General features: G+C 43.0%; 1 protein-coding gene across 1 annotated transcript in view; it reads left to right on the top strand.

The window, feature by feature from the left end:
* The first annotated feature begins 4,380 nt into the window (after positions 1-4,380).
* Positions 4,381-21,846, top strand: part of SLC10A7 (solute carrier family 10 member 7) — a 240,268-nt gene continuing 222,802 nt past the window's right edge. The window contains exon 1 of the mRNA XM_040331731.1: positions 4,381-4,725. Coding sequence (XP_040187665.1) covers positions 4,626-4,725 — 100 coding nt within the window. The 5' untranslated portion in view covers positions 4,381-4,625. The remainder of the gene's footprint in view (positions 4,726-21,846) is intronic.

The raw sequence follows: 21,846 nt of genomic DNA, 5'->3' as shown, positions 1-21,846 counted from the left end.
CTGTTAAAGCGACGCAGTGCCGAATCGCAAAACCTGGCCTGGGCTTTTAGCTGCATTTTGGTCCAGGGCTTAAGTGGTTAAAAACAGAGGTTTAGTTGCACGCATTTGCAAATGCATGTGTAAGCTGCAGGCCCCGTCAAAATTTGAGAGCTGGTTCTAAATGTTTCCGACGGGAAAAGTTCTTGTTGGAAATTCTGATCGTCTGTATGCAAATCCAACGCACAAAAAACATGCATGCTCCGATTTAAGCAGAAGAGCTGCAATGCCTATTGAACTTCATTTTTATCGGTCGTGTTGTACGTCACAGTGTTCTTGACGATCGGAATTTCAGACAACATTTGTGTGACCGTGTGTATGCAACACAAGTTTGAGCCAAAATTCTGTTGGGAAAAAAATCCACAGTTTTCTTGTTGGAATTTCCAATCGTGTGTATGCGGCATTAGGCTTTCTTGGTAGAATTTTTTACGCTGGGACAAGGCCATCTCTATTTTACCATTTGTTTGATGGTTAGTGCAGTCAAATGAACTTCTGCCTGCAGTGACAAGAAAATTCTTGAACAAACAAATTTCTAACAGTTAGGCTGGCTTCACACTGAAGCGTCAGCCGCGGTGACGGTATAGCCGCGCTATTTGTAGCGCGGCTATACCATCGTTTTTACCGCGATATTCGGCCGCTAGCGGTGAGGTTTTAACCCCCGCTAGCGGCCGAAAAAGGGTTAATACCGCCCGCGTTGCGGCGGTATTACCGCCCGCGTTGCGGCGGTATTACCGCGCTTTCCCATTGATTTCAATGGGAAGGCGCGGTATAGGAGCGGTGAACACACCGCTCCTATACCGCGGTAAAGAAGCGGCTAGCAGGACTTTTCGAGCGTTCCTGCTAGCGCGCCGCTTCAGTGTGAAAGCCTTCGGGCTTTCACATTGAAGAGTACAGGGCATGATTTTTCATGCGGTATAGCAGCGCTATTTTTAGCGCTGTACCGCATGAAAAACGTCCCAATGTGAAAGGGGCCTAAATGTGTCTTTCATTCTGGAAAATTAATTCATTCGAAAATAGAAAAATCGTAAAAGCTGATGTTGTTTGAAGTACTTTCAAACGCCATTTGTCAGGTCATCTAATGTACTGATGAGAATCTTCATACAATTGTTCAGAAATTTTTGGCCTCGATCCCTGGACAGGTGGAGGGCGGATATTCCAGCTCTGGGTTTGGATGAATGGGAGGACTGTATATCTACTTTCATCGCCTCTATGATATCGGCCAAAGATAGGTTCATCCAACTTAAAGAGGAGTTCCACCTAAAAATGGAACTTCCTCTTAACCCACTCCTCGCCCCCTTACATGCCACATTTGGCATGTAATTTTTTGGGGGGGGGAGTGGGGGCTTCAGGAGAAGGGGACTTCCTGTCCCACTTCCTCCTTCCGCCGAGGGGCTGGAAAGGCGATTAGCTTAATCGCCTTTTCACAGCCCCTCCCTGTAGGCGAGCGCCTGTCCAATCGGACGGCGCCACGCCGCTCGCGCATGCGCAGTGGGTGCCCGGCCGTGAAGCCGAAAGCTGTCACTGCCGGGTGCCCACACTAAGAATGAAGACGCTGGCCGGCGAGGGGGGGCGAGGAGCGGAGCCCCGGCCGGCGTGTCGCTGGAGCAGGTAAGTGTCAGTTTATTAAAAGCCAGCAGCTACACTTTTTGTAGCTGCTGACTTTTAATAAACTTAAAAAAAAAAGGTGGAAAACCCCTTTAAGTTCCTACACAGAGCGTACTATACCCCACATAGAGTGGCCAACATATACCCCCAACTTGACCCATACTGTCCCAGATGTAGGAGAGAGGTGGGGACATTTTGGCATATGATCTGGTCCTGTCCCAGGCTCCGATCATACTGGGAGGAGGTGGTCAGGACGTTGAGTGATTTAAGCAAGGTCCAGATACCATTGGAACCTATGGTGCTCTTGCTGAGTTACCTGCAGGAAGTTGAGGGGGATTGATACACTAAACTGTGTATTACCTTCTCCTTGTTTTATGCCAGACAAGAGATACTTCTAAAATGGAAATCGGCTAACCCACCCACACTTCCCTCCTGGTGAACGGCGATTAATTCAGTACTGCCTCTATACAGACTTACCTACGAGAGTAGGCAATGTCGGGTAAATTTGACAAGGTGTGGTCTGCATGGATAGAAGTCTTTGGTTAAGGGGGCAAAAGGAGCTGATCTCTTGAGCGTCAGCTTTTCCCCTCATGTTCTCCTCAGGGATCTCCCCATCTCCTACCTGTTAAGGTCTCCCCCAAAAAACAAAAGAAGAAGTTCTGTTTTCTTCCCCCTCGCAATACTGAGTTATTGCCCTTCACTGTTTGATGGTATGCTATTGGTTGTGGTTGCTTGAAAGACAATACTCTACACAAGTTGATATATTTTATAATGTTCCCCTTTGCAAATTGAATGATCCTCCCCCCAAAAAATAAATTAAACTTCAACATTTGAAACTTCAAATTTGAGTCAAGAGCAGAAGCTGACTCTATAAAATATGAAGACAAAGGGGTAAAAAGAGAAGTGTCCCTAAGTGTAGACTGTAATATAGTTTAATAAGCTCATAATTGTAGCAACTGACAAAATGTAAAACACATTAAGGCTCATCAATGATAAAACCCCATGGAATGACAGCCACTGCCTGGCGGGACACGCTGGTGGAGTCTGGATGTACAGCACTCTGGTACGTTGAGCTGCCCGAGGCCGTCTGTCATCAATGGTCCATGGACTGCACTGTCAGTGTGGTGACGTCACTGGGGAAGAGATGCCAAGTGTTTCCGAGCATGTTCAAGTATATTTTAAAATTCATATATTTATTCATAAATCATCTTTTATACATATATGAATTTTGAATATATTTGAACTGAGAATGCTGGGCGCTGTGGTGTCACAATATTCAGAACTCGCCTCCAGGATCCACTTCTAAGGCTCCTAGTCCTTTACCCTCCAGCTAGAGAAAGGAGCATGCTTGCTGTTCCAGTAAATGCACATGCTCGTCGCATCTCCTCCCCAGTGACGTCACCCCGCTGATGGTGCAGTCCAGGGACCCTGATGACACAAGGTCTCGGTCGGCACCACGTCCCTGACAGTGCTGTACATCCGGACTTCTTCAGCATGTCCCACCGGGTACTGGCAGCCATTCCATGAAGTTTTATCATTGATGAGCGTTCGTGTATTTTACATTATGTGAGTTGCTACATTTATGTACTTAATAAACAGTCTACACTTAGAGGCCCTATTCTTTCCTCTTTTGTCTTCACATTTGTAGAGCAGAAAAACCAGTGGCCATAGCCGCGCCCTCGGCGGCTGCCTAGTGGTAGCGCTGGCCCTAAATGCAGTCCCAACAGTGCTGCCGATCAGTGCCTCCTATCAATGACACCTATCGGTGCACATCTGTGCTGCTTTTCAGTGCCGCCTCATCAGTGTCCACCAGTGCCGCCTCATCAGGGCCCACAGGTGCTGCCAATCAGTACCTCCTATCAATACCGATCAATGGCACCTATCAGTGCCCACTAGTGCTGCCTATCAATGTCCACCAGTGCTGCTTATCATTACCGCATCATTAGTGCCCACCAGTTAGGCCTATCAGTACCACATCATCAGTGCCCACCAGTGCTGCCTATCAGTGCCCACCAGTACTGCCTCATCAGTGCCCATCTGTGAAGAAGAAAAATTACCTGTTTTATTTGTGTGAAAAAATGCTAAAAAATGTCATATGGGTACAGTGTTGCATGACTGCGCAATAGTCATTCAAAGTGTGACAACACTGAAAGCTGAAAATTGGCCTGGGCAGGAAGAGGGGTAAAAGTGCCCAGCATTAAGTTGGTAAATGCACATGAAGATGGGTGCCAAAAGCTGGCATTTTGATACATGTTTTACTTGTGAACTTGTCAAATAAAAAAAGCAAGGGAATAACTGTCTCTGCATGCAACACATTGCAAAACGCAATGAGAAATGCTGAGAACAGGCCCAAGTTATAGCACGCAACACCGTGTGGTATCTCAGGGCCCGGCAAGCACAGTGTACCCCCGGGTGAGAGGCTCCTTCCCCGTGACGTGTGTAGGTGGTAGAGCCCACACATAGCAGTGTACCCCCGGCCCCGGGTGAGGGGCTCCTTCCCCGTGAAGTTCTTAGGTGGTAGAGCCCACACATAGCAGTGTACCCCCGGGTGAGAGGCTCCTTCCCCGTGACGTGTGTAGGTGGTAGAGCCCACACATAGCAGTGTACCCCCGGGTGAGAGGCTCCTTCCCCGTGACGTTCTTAGGTGGTAGAGCCCACACATAGCAGTGTACCCCCGGGTGAGAGGCTCCTTCCCCGTGACGTGTGTAGAGCCCGGCCAGGGGGGCGCCGTCCTCCAGTTACCGTAGTACATTCTTTCCTGGCTGCGCCACTATTCGGAGGTGTGCGGTAATGATGGCGGCGCTCTGGGAGCTTGTCTCAGGCCGGCCGCTGTGCCGTGTGGAATGAGTCGCTGTGTGAGCCGAGCCTCCTCTCTTATTTACATTGGACGGCTGACGTGCTGCATGCATGTAGTAGACGGACGTGTCACTTCAGCTGGGATCTGTCGTTGTGTGTCCTAGAAGGACGGGGGGAGCGGCGGCACGATGGGCCTACTGGAGAGACTGAGGAAGGAATGGTTTATACTGGGGATCATACTGGTCATCACTGCCGCCAAACTGGAGCCGTCCGTCGGAGAGCAAGGGGGTGAGTGTGTGAAGGGGGAGCCGGGGGAGACATAGCACTCCACTGTGAGGAGACCGAACCCGGGCAATGTCTGGAGAGCGATAAGTCCTCAGACCGGGGACACCCCATATATAGCGGGCTATGGAGCGCCCCACAACCCTGACCGACACGTCTCCTTCATTCACTGCCGGGGACCCCACATACCCCCCATTCCTATATATATATATATATATATATATATATATATATATACCATAGATACTAGGACAGGACTACAGATGTACTACACATGTACTAGGATACTATATACATTCTATACTATACATGTACCATGACACTATATACAGTCTATATGTACCACAACACTTTATACAGTCTATATGTTTCTCAGTCTATATGTAGCATGACACTATATACAGTCTATATGTACCATGACACTATATACAGTCTATATGTAGCACGGCACTATATACAGTCTATATGCAGCACGACACTATATACAGTCTATATGTTTCTCAGTCTATATGTAGCATGACACTATATACAGTCTATATGCAGCACGACACTATATACAGTCTATATGCAGCACGACACTATATACAGTCTATATGCAGCACGACACTATATACAGTCTATATGCAGCACGACACTATATACAGTCTATATGCAGCACGACACTATATACAGTCTATATGCAGCACGACACTATATACAGTCTATATGTAGCACGACACTATATACAGTCTATATGCAGCACGACACTATATACAGTCTATATGCAGCACGACACTATATACAGTCTATATGCAGCACGACACTATATACAGTCTATATGCAGCACGACACTATATACTGTCTATATGCAGCACGACACTATATACAGTCTATATGCAGCACGACACTATATACTGTCTATATGTAGCACGACACTATATACTGTCTATATGTAGCACGACACTATATACTGTCTATATGTAGCACGACACTATATACTGTCTATATGTAGCACGACACTATATACTGTCTATATGTAGCACGACACTATATACAGTCTATATGTAGCACGACACTATATACTGTCTATATGTAGCACGACACTATATACTGTCTATATGTAGCACGACACTATATACTGTCTATATGTAGCACGACACTATATACTGTCTATATGTAGCACGACACTATATACTGTCTATATGTAGCACGACACTATATACTGTCTATATGTAGCACGACACTATATACTGTCTATATGTAGCACGACACTATATACTGTCTATATGTAGCACGACACTATATACAGTCTATATGTAGCACGACACTATATACAGTCTATATGCAGCACGACACTATATACTGTCTATATGCAGCACGACACTATATACAGTCTATATGCAGCACGGCACTATATACAGTCTATATGCAGCACGGCACTATATACAGTCTATATGCAGCACGGCACTATATACAGTCTATATGCAGCACGGCACTATATACAGTCTATATGTAGCACGGCACTATATACAGTCTATATGTAGCACGGCACGATATACAGTCTATATGCAGCACGGCACGATATACAGTCTATATGTAGCATGACACTATATACCAGGATTTGACAAATTTGCTTGGAATCTAGGAGCCAGCTAAAAAAAGTTAGGAGCCAGAAAACGCGCCCCATCCCGCCAAGCTTGCGTGCAGAAGCGAACGCATACGTGAGTAGCGCCCGCATATGTAAACGGTATTAAAACTACACATGTGAGTTATCGCCGCGATCGTTAGAGCGAGAGCAATAATTCTAGCCCTAGACCTCCTCTGTAAACATGCAACATGTAGAATTATTTAAATGTCCCCTATGGAGATTTTTAAGGGTAAAAGTTTGTCGCCATTCCACGCAATTTTGAAGCGTGACATGTTGGGTATCAATTTACTCGGCGTAACATGATCTTTCACAATATAAAAAATAATTGGGCTAACTTTACTGGTGTCTTATTTTTTAATTAAAAAAGGTGTATTTTTTCCCCAAAAAAGTGCGCTTGTAAGACCGCTGCGCAAATACGGTGTGACAGAAAGTATTGCAATGACCGCCATTTTATTCTCTAGTATTGTTAGAATAAAAAATAAATGAAGGGGTTAAATGCTCTCGTGTAGCGCAACTGCAGAAGCGCTTTGCAGGCTCTTCGGCAGCGGTGCCATTCATTTCGATGGGCAGGAGTGGTGGAGGAGCGGTACACACTGCTCCAAAGATGCTGCTTGCAGGACTTTTTTTTAAAATTCTGCCAGCGCACTGCCTCAGTGTGAAAGCACTTAGGCTTTCACACTGAGACTGGAGGGGATCCATTTTTGCAGGCACTTTACAGGCGCTATTTTTAGCCCAAAAGCGTCTGAAAAACGCCCCAGTGTGAACGGGGTCTAACTGTTAGATTTTATAAAATGAAGGGGGGGGGGAATTAAAAATCGGCCTAACATATCGGCCCAAAAGATTGGCATCATATATCGGCCAACCGCGATTTCTAAATATCGGCATCGGCCAGAGAAAAACCCATATCGGTCGACCTCTACATACATCATTTGACAGTATATCACCTTTGGATTATATATACATATGGTCTGTTCACTATGTACTATGACGCTGCATGCAGCCTATACTGTATGTTAGAGCTGCACGGTTAATCATTATGAAGATCATGATCTCGATTCAACCCCCCCCTCATGATCTCTATGCAGAATTTATCGATTCATTCATGTAACAAGTGTAGAGTTCTCTGCTCACCCAGCTGTCAAAATAAAATAAAAACCGTGCAGCCTGCCAAGTTTTTCACAACATTGTCCGGCTGGTAGATAACTATAAACATTCACATTGTAACTTTTTGTTCTTAGATCAAATTAATGAACTTCAGTCTGTAAATGGGGGAAGTTTAACCACTTAAAGCGATTGTATGCCACAAAAAAAACTTAGGCAAAGGCATAATGAGCTAGTATGCACCACATACTAGAGCTGCACAATTAATTCGCTGAGAATCAAAATGGCTTTTTTTTTTTCCCTTCCCAATCTTCAAAATAGCATATCACGATCTTTCTAACAAGTTCAGAGTTCTCACAGCTGGAAAAAAAATAAAGAAAAATCCAGGCAACCTAAACAAACAAAAACAAAGTATCTTTTCGTTCTTTTGTCAAAGAAATTAACTCCAGCGTGCGAAGAGGCAAGTTTAACCATTTAAAGACCAAACCTTTTCTGACATTTGTTGCTTACAAGTAAAAAATCATTATTTGCTGCTAGAAAATTACTTGGAACACCCAAACATAATTTTATATATATATATATATATATATATATATATATATATATATATATATATATATATATATAATCACTAGTGCCTTGCGAAAGTATTCGGCCCCCTTGAACTTTGCGACCTTTTGCCACATTTCAGGCTTCAAACATAAAGATATAAAACTGTAATTTTTTTTTTGAAGAATCAACAACAAGTGGGACACCATCATGAAGTGGAACGAAATTTATTGGATATTTCAAACTTTTTTAACAAATAAAAAACTGAAAAATTGGGCGTGCAAAATTATTCAACCCCCTTAAGTTAATACTTTGTAGCGCCACCTTTTGCTGCGATTACAGCTGTAAGTCGCTTGGGGTATGTCTCTATCAGTTTTGCACATCGAGAGACTGACATTTTTGCCCATTCCTCCTTGCAAAACAGCTCGACCTCAGTGAGGTTGGATGGAGAGCGTTTGTGGACAGCAGTTTTCAGTTCTTTCCACAGATTCTCGATTGGATTCAGGTCTGGACTTTGACTTGGCCATTCTAACACCTGGATATGTTTATTTGTGAACCATTCCATTGTAGATTTTGCTTTATGTTTTGGATCATTGTCTTGTTGGAAGACAAATCTCCGTCCCAGTCTCAGGTCTTTTGCAGACTCCATCAGGTTTTCTTCCAGAATGGTCCTGTATTTGGCTCCATCCATCTTCCCATCAATTGTAACCATCTTCCCTGTCCCTGCTGAAGAAAAGCAGGCCCAAACCACGATGCTGCCACCACCATGTTTGACAGTGGGGATGGTGTGTTCAGGGTGATGAGCTGTGTTGCTTTTACGCCAAACATAACGTTTTGTATTGTTGCCAAAAAGTTCGATTTTGGTTTCATCTGACCAGAGCACCTTCTTCCACATGTTTGGCGTGTCTCCCAGGTGGCTTGTGGCAAACTTTAAACGACACTTTTTATGGATATTTTTAAGAAATGGCTTTCTTCTTGCCACTCCTCCATAAAGGCCAGATTTGTGCAGTATACAGGGACTGATTGTTGTCCTATGGACAGAGTCTCCCACCTCAGCTGTAGATCTCTGCAGTTCATGCAGAGTGATCATGGGTCTCTTGGCTGCATCTCTGATCAGTCTTCTCCTTGTATGAGCTGAAAGTTTAGAGGGACGGCCAGGTCTTCGTAGATTTGCAGTGGTCTGATACTCCTTCCATTTCAATATTATCGCTTGCACAGTGCTCCTTGGGATGTTTAAAGCTTGGGAAATCTTTTTGTATCCAAATCCGGCTTTCAACTTCTCCACAACAGTATCTCGGACCTGCCTGGTGTGGATTCTATTTATCATCATTAGTCATTTAGGTCAACATTGGATCATTCAGAGATCCTCACTGAACTTCTGGAGAGAGTTTGCTGCACTGAAAGTAAAGGGGCTGAAACTTGTGTTCTCGTGCACATTTTATTTTGCAAGTTTTTTATGCGATTCGGAATCCACTTGAATGAGCTGCCCTGCACTCAACCAACGCACCAAAGAAGCTCCATAACATTTCTGGGCGTGGAGCATGGTGCATTTTTTCAGCACGTGTTCTTTCCCCAAGACAACAAGGTGCAGCTGTGTCTATCCTGCTGGTTGGCTGAACTTTGCTATAGACTCCACCTGTGGAAAAAGCTGGCGCTGTAGAGAAAGCATTGGCTTATGGGGCTCTGCTCCACAACCGCTTTCTTCCTCTACCACCAACTTCATATCACAACACTGATGCTGTGGTATGGCGGGTCTGCAACATGCGATCTTTGCTTGCCAACTCGCCATTCCAGAGCAAGAGGTTGTGGGCCTCATCAGAGGGCTCCGCGGGCTCATGTGGCCCCCCCAGCCACAATATGCAGCAACCTGTAACATAGATGCTTTATAGTTCTGTTGCTGTGAAAGGCCTGGTCCATACGTGTGCGATTTCAGATTCAACGAGTCGCACAAATTCACATGGCAATGGATATCACATTGAGTTTAATGGTGCCAGTTCACTGCAATGCAGCCATGGTCTGACTTTGGGGGAAGGTACATGTACTTTGGTGCAATGCAGTGCTATATATATTAGGGCCGAAACAACTAATCGATTATGAAATTAATCAATTACAATTTTCATAATCGATTAATCGGCCAGTAACATAATGGGGTTAAAAACAACTAAAATTAGCCCTTTATAGTACAAAAAAGCCAATCGCTACTGTAAATATTACTTTCACTGTCCCACAGTAAAAAATGAACCCCTTACACTAGCGATTATTTGCTCTTTTTGTACTTATTTTTGTTTTTCTAACCCCATTAGGTTACTAAACATCTCAGGCCTGGGTTCACACCTCTGTTTTTTGGTGCTTTTTGCAGAAACACACTACAGTTCATTTTAATGTTTTCCTATGGGACACGTTCACATCCATGATTTTTTTTCAGCGGCTGCGTATTTGGAAAGGACTTTTTAACGCAAAATGGTACTATTTTTTTTTTGGTTCAATATACTTCAAAGGAGAAGCTGCAGAAATGCATGTAATGTGTTTTTGCAGCAATTTGTGTTTTGTAATCTGCCCAACAACAAATTGGCCCAAAAAAAGTAAACTTTTTTTTTTTTTAAGGCTATTATCCGATTAATCGAAACAATAATCGTTAGTTGCATTATATATATATATATATATAAAATAAATAAATTTTTTTTTTTTTTTTTTTGCACCATAGACTTCAATAAGAATCGCATGTACATGTGTTTTTGATGCCTCTCTCATGCGTTCCACTACATAATCGCATTGGAAATTGGATGAAATCGCAGTTGCATCCATGTGAACCAGGCCTAAGATACAACCCATCATGCACATTTAGCCCTGAGTAAAATATTTATGAAAAGTGTGTGTGGCAATATGATTAAAACTTTTATGTGCTCTAATCATGTAATCGCTCATACAATATATGCCTGCAGCTGGCTGCTTTGACATAGCACTTAAACTTGTCATGAAATGCTTTCTAAAACTGACTCGCTGCACAAATCTAACTGCTGCCTCTAATCCCTAGTTTAAAAGACCATTCTACTTCTGACAGTGTGGAGTATACACAATCTCATTATCTCTCTGTATTCTTGTGTGCGTATACACATTTAGTGAGCAGTAATCTAGATGTTGACACCTTGGAGAATTTGGGACGTCATGATAAGGTAATTCTGGTGTTTAGCAGATAAATGGGGGCAGGAGATGATGAACAATTTGAAGTAGAACTAAAGTTCTGCTGTCACAAACAGCAAGTGTATGACTGCAAGTATCTACCCGCTAACTGCCTTCTCTGGCATGCGCAACTCGGCCTACCAGTCTCTGTGTGCCAGAATGACTGACTACTGCACATGCACAGGAGTGACATCACCCCACACCGGCCAATGAAGGTGAAAGAGGACTGGCACGCTGCAGAAGGTGCAATGAAGCAAAGGTGGGTTTAGTTCTGTTTAAATGTCTTTCCTATTTTTAGTCTCCGTTCCCATTTAAGCGTTGCTATTTTTGCAGGCGTCTTCTTCTGGCGTTTGTTCAGCGTTTTTTGCGCTGGCGTTTTGAGTTGAGAAGTGACCGATGAAAAGCAGCAAAACGTCTGTAATCTGCCCAAAAAGAAGCTCATGTACTTGTTTGAACGACGGGCGTTTTTCTTAAGGCGACAGAATGCTCAGATGTGACCAGGGGTCATTAAAATGACTGGCATTTGTCTTGTTGGGCATTTTTAAAACTGAGGTTTAGAACAGAAAATCAATCAAAAACGCTCATGCAACTAATTGTGCCTGACCGCACAAATACGTTTCTAGAAGAATGGTCAAACATTCCCATAGACATGCTACTAAACCTTGTGGACAGTCTTCCCAGAAGAGTTGAAGCTGTTATACCTGCAAAGGGTGGTCCAACATAATAGTGAACCCTACGGATTAAAATGCCATTAAAGTTCATGTGCGTTTAAAGACAGGCGTCACAATACTTTTGGTAATATAGTGTATATGCAGTGTGAATGCGAAGCAATTTTAAAAAGTCGTGTGTGAGTTTTGAGCCAAGCAGTGTGAATTTTTTTTTTTTTTTTTTTTTAGCTCTATAGACTAGAATGGGAACTGCATGCAAATAGTTTATCTGTCCTAAATTACCACGATTCCAGTACGTTTTAAGAGAGAAATTCAGTTTTATGGCTAGCATTACTGTTGCTCTTGTTCCCCCGCCCCCCTTCCAGGGTTTCTTCTGCTACTCCTGGCATCCATCAATGTGGGCTTTTGAGTATAGCAGTCAGGGCCTGGTTTCCTGTCTACAGTCCCTGGGACTTGAGTTCTTAGTGATCTCTCTTTCCAGATGTCTTTTATGTGAACATTCCTATCTATCATCACCCTCAGGAGTTCTGCAGCCTCGGCTGGAAAGGGCCTTATTTCAGCAGCCCTAGAATTGCCAACACTCCTCCAAGAAAGTGAAGCAGGATACTCGGAAGGTATTTAGGCTTTATTCACTCCTGGGTGTTTTTGGGATTGCGGCAAAATCGTTCTGCCTGCGATCTCAAAATGCACTGCAATCGCAAAAAGCAGGTTTAGGTGCTATTGAAAATAATTTCAATAGAACCTAAAACGTGGTGCAGTTATCGTGCAGCAAATTGCATCGTGTGAGGCTTGTCACCCATAAAAGGAACAGGAACTTCTTTTGGGCGACAAGTTTCACGTGATATGCTTTGCCCACAATCGTGCAAAACTGCACCACCTTTTAGGTGCCAGTGAAAATATTGGCACCTGCATTTTGCGATTGTAGTTTATTTTGAGATCACGGGCAGATTCACAGTGATTCTGCTGCAATCCCGAAATGCCCAGGTGTGAATGCATCTATACAGGTCGTGGTTGATGAGGTTTTTTTGGCAAGTTTTTCAGTGTGTTTTGCATTTTTGAACACGCGTTTTTTTTTTCTTTGTGTCCTTTGCCTTTTTTGGGGGGCAAATAGGAAAGTATGACAGTTCTGTTCATGGAGTGCAACTTTGATGCTACTTGAGTGACACTGAGTGTAAAGTCACATCAAAGTTGCATGAAATTTGCACTCTATGAACAGAACTGTCATACTTTCCTATTGGCCAAAAAAAAAAACACTGAAGTCTGTTGCGCAAAATGGAATCTGCTGCGGGGAAAACAAGTCCCTTTCCAAAAAAAAACACCAGCTCATGGCACATAAATATGAACTAGATCCATAGAAAACCATCTTAAATGGACTGTAGTGCAAGACGCACTACAAAATGATTAGACGAACCAAAGGTAAGTATTTTTGGCAGCTCAGGTGGATAGTGAACATGCCAGCTTATGGCTTTTCTGGCATACATAGTGGATTTGGTGCCCTCAAGAAATCTTCTTCCAGAATAAAAGATGTTAAGACTTTTGTCAATCCTGGCCCTTCAGCCTTTTATAACAGTGACTGTAAATGCCATCATGTCAATTCCAACTGTTTCGTGGGCTTGTCTCTATTTCAGAGCCTTGTAACAATTTCTTCTGAAGGGCTGAGACAAATCATAGAAGTATTATATATTGCCTAAGACCCCTTTCACACAGCGTGGCCACATTAGGGGTAAAGCTCCGCTAGTTTTAGCGGCGCTTTACTGTTTTAGCATCTCTTTTCGGCCGCTAGTGGGGCGCTTTTAACCACTAGAGTACCGGGCCATCGTCAAATGACGGCTCCACGGTTACTCTGAAAATTCAACAGGACGTCATATGACGTCCTGTATTCTTGCGGCCACTGGGGGGCGCGCGAGCGCGGCGCGTCCCCGAGATGCCGATGCGCGTGCCTGGCGGTCGCGATGTCCGCCAGGCACTCGGAATCGGCGGCTACAGGGACAAGACGTGGAGCTCTGTGTGTAAACACAGAGCTCCACGTCCTGTCAGGGGAGAGAGGAGACCGATCTGTGTCCCTTGTACATAGGGACATAGATCGGTCACCTCCCCCAGTCACCCCCCTTTCCCCACAGTTAGAACACAATTTAGGTATACATATTAACCCCTCCCTCACCCCCTAGTGTTAACCCCTTGAATGCCAGTCACATTTATACAGTAATTAGTGCATATTTATCGCATTAATCGCTGTATAAATGTGAATGGCGCCAAAAACGTGTCAAAAGTGTCCGAAGTGTTCGCCGCAATGTCACGGTAACAGTAAAAAAAATCGCAAATCGCCGCCAATACTAGTAAAAAAATTAATAAAATAAAAATGCCATAAATCTATCAGCTATTTTGTAAACGCTATAACTTTTGCGCAAACCAATCAATATATGATGATTGCGATTTTTTTTTTACCAAAAATATGTAGAAGAATACATATCGGCCTAAACTGAGGAAAAAAAACGTTTTTTTTTTTTTAAATTGTGATGTATATTAAATAAAAAAGTAAAAAATAGTGTTTTTTTTTTTAAAATTGTCACTCTTCTTTTGTTTATAGCGCAAAAAATAAAAACCGCAGAGGTGATCAAATACCACCAAAAGAAAGCTCTATTTGTGGGAACAAAATGATAAAAAAATTGTTTGGGTACAGTGTAGCACGACCGCGCAATTGTCATTCAAAGTGCGACAGTGCTGAAAGCTGAAAATTGGCTTGGGCAGGAAGGGGCGTAAGTGCCCAGTATGGAAGTGGTTAACCCCCTGCTATCGGTTGAAAAAAGGGGTTAAATGCACCTGAAAAGCCTATTCATTTCGATGGGCAGGGATGGTGGAGGAGCGATGTATACACCACTCCAAAGATGCTGCTTGCAGGACTTTTTCTAACGTCCTGCAAGCGCAGCTCCCCAGTGAGAAAGCACTCAGGCTCTCACACTGGGACTGCAGGGGAGGCTATTTTCAGGTGCTGCTTTTTTAGCCCTTTAATGCCTGAAAGACTCCTCCAGTGTGAAAGGGATCTGCTGCATTCTTGGAAAACTCTTTCTTGTTTGCTAAAATACATGTATATGTTGCTGGCGTTTCCTAATGCCTCCTGTCATAATTACCACTGGTGCCGGTGCCTACATGTTGGGCACGCCCTGTGGGTTCCTAGGAAAAGTTTTCTGTGGAATATAAAATAATTTTAGCCCACCAGGAAGCCCTTAAAAGCTTTTATAAGCCTGCCTTATAGAAGTTTGGGTATTCTCAGACACTTTATTAAAGAGGTTGTAAACCTCTCAGTGGAAGTTGTACCTATACGTATGACGTTTAGGAGATATTTACCTTTTTTTGCGCCAATGATGTCATCGGCTCATGCGCTATGAAGAAACTGCCCTGTGCTGTTTCTTCACAAGCGAGTGGCGTGACTAGTATCAACGCGCTGTCATGGTCTGGGGTGGACTAGCAGATTGAAAATAAATGTAGCTGCGCTGTTTTTTTTTTATTTTTTTATGTGCCAGTGTTTCTTGATGAGGTTTTTGATACTATTGTGTTGAACCGTATATGTGGTTACAAATGGAACCACAAACGACTTATTACAAAGTAGCTTGATTCTAAGTAAGTCAGCCCTGTCTCTAAGCTTAACCTCTTCCAACGTAGACATAAGGAAAGCTCTACTATAGCCCTTTTCAGCAAATCTTTAGGTTAAAAGCGCTGCCTGATCCAAAAATTCACTATTGTTTGAACAATTATGCTTGATGCGTAAATATTGGCTCTTTGGGACAGACTTCAACCAGGACTCATGATTACAACTGTCAACCGGTATATATGAATTACGATCTGTACTTTTAAAATGAGTAGATGTGGTGAATTGGTTTTGAGAGATGGAAATCTTTAAATCCAAAAAATGAATACTAGACTGACTGGCCTCAAAGCTTAAATGAATGCCTCTGGAGTTAATGTTAAGGGATTCCATAAATAACTGAAGGTCAGCACGAGAACCATCCCAAAGGAGGAGGATGCCATCGATGTACCTGGCCAACAACTTGAGCTGGGGCCTTTGGTCAACATAGACGACATCCTCCTCCCCACACAGCCATAAAAAGATTTGCCAAGCTGGGGGCAACCAATCTGGACTAGCAGATTGGTTACAGCCCTATTCTTGTAACCATTTATATTCAACCAATTGTTGTTGTTGATCTATGATGTAAATATAGTTTGTACTATGTAATATGACAGCGTGTTTTTCCGAAATGCATTGGAACCATAGAACATGCAGACCACAAGCCTCAGTGCAAGTTTTTCCTCTTAGAGGACAGGCAGGCACAGTCAAAAAACTGAACTCATTGTGAGAATGTGTGCTCCTTTGCCTAGCATGATCAGTTTAAAATAGGAAAGCAGAGGGACTAGCAGGATAACCACAAAAAGGAAGACCTTTTAACACAAGTGCATACACGTATCAGTACAAAAATGCACATATCGGGAATATAAAATGTTGGGATTATAATAAAATTTTACTGTAGGCAAAATGAATATCTCCTAAACATGGGAACCATTTAGGAGATATTCTAGCATTAACGGCGCATGCGCTCTGAACGAACCACATACCCATGACTTTCCTTCAGAGCGCTGTGCTGGGGACGTGACTCCAATGACATCACAGCTCAACCATTCATGCTTCTGGAGCCTGTGAACCTGAAAGGAAGACCGGATGAAGATGGAAGCACTATCAGGGGGGACAGTGTGCCACTGGGGGGTTTCATTCTAAGGTAAGTATTTCATAATGTGCTAGTATGTGATGCATACTAGCCAATTATGTAATTGCCTTGCATGGGATTTTTTTACTTATTTATTTTTCCCCCCAATGCCGCGGTTTACTACCACTTTAAGTACACCCGTGCGAATGAGGCCTTATGTGTTTCAACATCTTGAAAGGTAGTAGTTTCTTTATTTGTCTGCTAATATGATTGGATAGAATGTGATAGGTAAAGCCGCAATCCTCAGCGTTCTCTGGAAGCAATTATATTATACAGTTCTTTCTAATAGCATGTGCCTGTTCTTTAGACTAAAGTGTATTTAATCATTTACAGTGGCTGAAGGCCAGCTTACACATCTTTTATGGTTTGTAAATGCTTCCATCCACTGGGAAATGTATTAACAAACTTGTATCTTTTAACTCTTTAAAGCTCAACTCCAGGAAGATCTAAATAACACATTAAAGAGGAAACCCTGCTCAATCAAATGCAGGCAGAGGGCAAATGAATGGTGGTGTTATGGTCTCTGTGTGGAACTAATTCATCCCCCCTCCCCAATTGTGGACTTGCAGTGCCTTATTTTGCACTGTGTCTCTATGCGGTGGTGGCCATCCTGGTAGCGGCAGGCTTTGCGTCTTCATCTCAGAGCCTCCAACAAGGAGAACAGTGAGCAGCACAGTAGTGACCTCGCCAAATCTTACTTCAAACCTCTTAGGACTAGTAGTAAGAGGCAGCAGTGCATTCAGTCCTGTGCTGCACATATACAGCTATGAGTCTGTATGCTTTGATTAGGAACACTCAACACACCAGGAAGCTCACTGCTGTTTCAGGGGGAAAAAAAGAAAAGACACATTTTTCAAACTACTGCTTGGACACAATTAACATTTCTAACAACTTTTATTATTTGGTTCCTTTACACTTTAATAGAGTTTTTTTTTTTAATTCATTGATTTATTATTTTTTAATGCAGCTAATGTAAGTATCTGAGTTTGACTTGGTATCAACTACTTCCTGTATAACAGATTGGTTTGTCACCCACAGCCAGCCCTCCCTCTCCCAATGTGCTGCTTGCACATCTGCTGACAAGGAGCTTACTCATGGAAAGAGGGCAAGGTGTGCATGAAGATACACATGTGTCTGCTGCTGCTCCTTCACTGTCCAGGGTGGAGAAAGCACACCACTTTATTTTTGAAGGCAAAGTAAAGGCAAAACAGTTTTTATTTTGTTTGTTTGCCATTTGTGTCTTAGGCCCCTTTTTACACGGACGACAGTTTTGCAGCAGTTAAAAGCATGTACATTTTCTGTGAATTTCAAGGCTCCGGGCACTGCGATTAGCTGCATTTGTACATTGCGATTATGTGCGGTCGCATTTAGCTGCGGTAGTCCTTTCCTTTTTATCTGTTTTTTGATTATGATGTGCTTCCTGTTTTTTTTTCTCACGCTGCTATCCGCAGTTGCCACAAGACTGCGATTTCCTGGCGTTAAGTGCATATAGCTGCGCTAAATCGCACCCAGACGCATTCAATTCTATTTTTTCTATTCGCACCAAACCGCATGCAACGAAATCGCAGCTAAACGTTGTGTGTGAATGGGGCCATAGGAAAGCATTGTGTGCTTTTAGCTGCGGTAGAAAACTAGAAAATCCGCAGCTAAAAGCACCATTCTATTTGTTTGTGTAAAAAGGGGCCTTATTGGGGAGATTTCCCTTCACTTCCTGTCCCATAACCAAAACGGGAAGTGAGGGAATCCTTGGTTGTCACCAGGATCACAAGAACTATGTTCCCTCTTCTGAACATTTCCCTTCTATTACTGTTCTGGGGACAACTCAACATTTGGGATTTACGAATAAACAGGGCAAAGATGGAAACTAAAAACTGACAGGTGTTCTAATGCCTCTCCACTCTATCCAAAACAAAAAAAAAAGTTTTGCCATTAGTTATGCTTTACCTGTAGGCATCGTCCACCTGGTTGTGTTGTGTGGTAGGGCGATATAAATCTGAGGACATTTTTACACAAATGACATTTGATAAAGTTCTATGGGACGCCACACAGGTTTTTTTTTTTTCTTTTTGTTTGTTTGTATTTTTTTTTTTTTTTTAAGAGCACACATCAAAGACATTTTGGCATGTGATGGGGGTGTGTTAGGACTGCCCCGGAATAGCCACCCAATGCAGTCCCACCGTATCCGGTTTGAATGGACCCTTTGGACAACCATTCAAGATTTTCTGGGGAGCTTCTTGGAGCTACACCAAAACAAATGTAGCTCCTAAACCACTAAATGGGAAATTCTGACAGATCTTTATGTACAGAACAATCATCTCAAGCTATATTTAAACTGATTTAACGGTCCTGGAAAAAATAATCTGATCTGAACAAACATTAAAGTGTTACTAAACCCAGGACCCTGCATTACTATATCTGGTCTGTCACAGTACACAGAACGTGGAATGCAATTAGTTTAGTAAATATAAACTGCTAAATACCTTTTTCTCATCGGCAGCATATCGCAGTCTCATAACTTTTAATCTGTGTCTGGTTAAAGCTTGTAGGAGGAGTTTTAATTCTCTTCCGATAGTACTATGACTGTCCCTCAGTCTGGACAGTGCTGATTGGCCTGGAGCTAATCACTTGCACCCTCCTAAAGGGAAACAAAAAAAAAACTCTCTAGCAATACACACCAAACTGAGCATGTGCAGAGTGATTTCAAAGGCCCTGTCTTATCAGGAGATGGATTGGGGACAGTGGAAGAAGGAGTATTAAAGACAGGGTCAAACAGCCTTTTTACACAATTCAGAGGATTAACTCCTTAGGTTCTACAGTGCGTTTTTACTGCATATACAGACTGATTTTATGGTTGTGGGTTTAGTAACCTTTTAATTTCAGTGTACTAAATATAGTGTATCTGTAGACCCTAATGCACATTTTAGGTCCAGTTTATCTATATTTATACATTATTTGGATACCTCTGACCTAGTCTTTATACTGTGTGAATGACCTCCTTACTCCCACAAAATATTTTTAGAGCAATCCTGGACTAATTAACCACTTAAGCCCCGGACCATTTTGCAGCTAAATGCCCAGGCCAGGTTTTGCGATTCGGCACTGCGTCGCTTTAACAGACAATTGCGCAGTCGTGCGACGTGGTTCCCAAACAAAATTGGCGTTCTTTTTCCCCCACAAATATAGCTTTCTTTTGGTGGTATTTGATCACCTCTGCGGTTTTTATTTTTTGCGCTATAAACAAAAATAGAGCGACAATTTTGAAAAAAATGCAATATTTTTTACTTTTTGCTATAATAAATATCCCCCAAATATATATATATATATATATATATATATATATATATATATATATATATATATATATATATATATATATATATATATATATATATATATATATATATAAAAAATTTCCTCAGTTTAGGCCGATACGTATTCTTCTACCTATTTTTGGTATAAAAAAAAAATCGCAATAAGCGTTTATCGATTGGTTTGCGCAAAATTTATAACGTTTACAAAATAGGGGATAGTTTTATTGCATTTTTATAAAAAAATTTTTTTTTTACTACTATTGGCAGCGATCAGCGATTTTTTTCGTGACTGCGACATTATGGCGGACACTTCGGACAATTTTGACACATTTTTGGGACCATTGTCATTTTCACAGCAAAAAATGCATTTAAATTGCATTCTTTATTGTGAAAATGACAGTTGCAGTTTGGGAGTTAAACACAGGGGGCGCTGTAGGAGTTGGGGTTCACTTTGTGTGTGTTTACAACTGTAGGGGGGTGTGGCTGTAGGACTGACGTCATCGATCGAGTCTCCCTTATATAAGGGATCACTCGATCGATACGCCGCCACAGTGAAGCACGGGGAAGCCGTGTTTACATACGGCTCTCCCCGTGCTTCAGCTCCGGGGAGCGATCGCGACGGAGCGGCTATAAACGAATAGCCGCGCCGTCGTCCCGGATCGCTCCCCGAGGGGATCCGCCCGCCGCACGCAGCGGAGGGGGTCCCGATCGGACCCCCCACCCGCTAGAAGGCAAGGACGTATATATACGCCCTTCTGCCTGTCCGTGCCATTATGCGGACGTAAATAGTCGTGCGGCGGGCGTTAAAGGGTTAAAAAGTAGGATTGTTTTGTAGAAGATACATTTTGAAGTGACTGCCAGGTAAGGCCCCTTTCACATGTGAGGATCCATTTTTAAACATCCGCTTGCTCAGCGGGGATTGCTCCGTTGATCCCCGCTGAACCGTCAGATGACAGGTCTGTCTCTGCACACTGTGCAGGGACCAACCTATCTGATCTCCGCTTTCCTCTATGGGGGATCGGATGAAAACGAACCGTCTGTTCGTTTTCATCCGATCAGTCAGACGGATGCAAAATAGGATTTGCATCCATCACATTTTAGCGGATTGGATTGGGGCTGATCGGGTGTCAGCGGATATGTCACTGCTGAAATCTGTCGCTCCTTATTGGTACATGGAGTGCCCAATCGGATCCTCCTGAAAAAGCTGACAGGTGGATCTGAACCGTCCGCACGTGTGAAACCATTGCCTAAATTCTTTGCGAGGAGAGGACAGCCATAGACCATCTAGAACCAGAATTCTTCTGGTGCTATGAATTCTTGAAACATATACTGTACATATTGTAATGCAACCTATCATATTGCAGATTTTGGACAATGATGATGCTGATTAATTGTATATTAAAGCGGGGGTTCACCCTAATCAGCCTAAAAAATCTATATACATTTACAGTACATCCAGCATACTGCTGACATCAACAGTATGCTGGATTTTATTTTTTCAGCTGTACTTACGATTTTTTTGGGTTCTATTCACCCGGCTTCCGGGTTCTCGCTCCCCCGGGGAGTAGGCGTTCCTAAGACGACGCATCGATGATTGACATCGATGATTTTAGGACGTGCGGGTCAAGCGCGTCATCGCCTTCCGAAAATATCCGAGGGGGACTCGGCACTTTACGGCGCCTGCGCAGTCAGCCCTACACGGCAGGCACAGGCGCCGTAAAGCCGAGTCCCCGTCTGATATTTTCGGAAGGCGATGACGCGCTTGACCCGCACAGCCTAAAATAAGACATAGTGGTGCTCCTTTTCCAGCTATGCGTTATGACAGATGTGTGAATCGCAATGCAGATGACTCATTTACATATTCTTTGAAAAATAAAACTGTTCATGTAGAAGTTTTAGTGCGTTTAGTTGTTTGCCTAGAGTGCTCCATTTTT

The sequence above is a fragment of the Rana temporaria genome, chromosome 1, assembly GCF_905171775.1.
Source record: "Rana temporaria chromosome 1, aRanTem1.1, whole genome shotgun sequence".
In the NCBI taxonomy this organism is placed as follows: Eukaryota; Metazoa; Chordata; class Amphibia; order Anura; family Ranidae; genus Rana; species Rana temporaria.
This window is presented reverse-complemented; position numbering and strand designations above follow the sequence as displayed.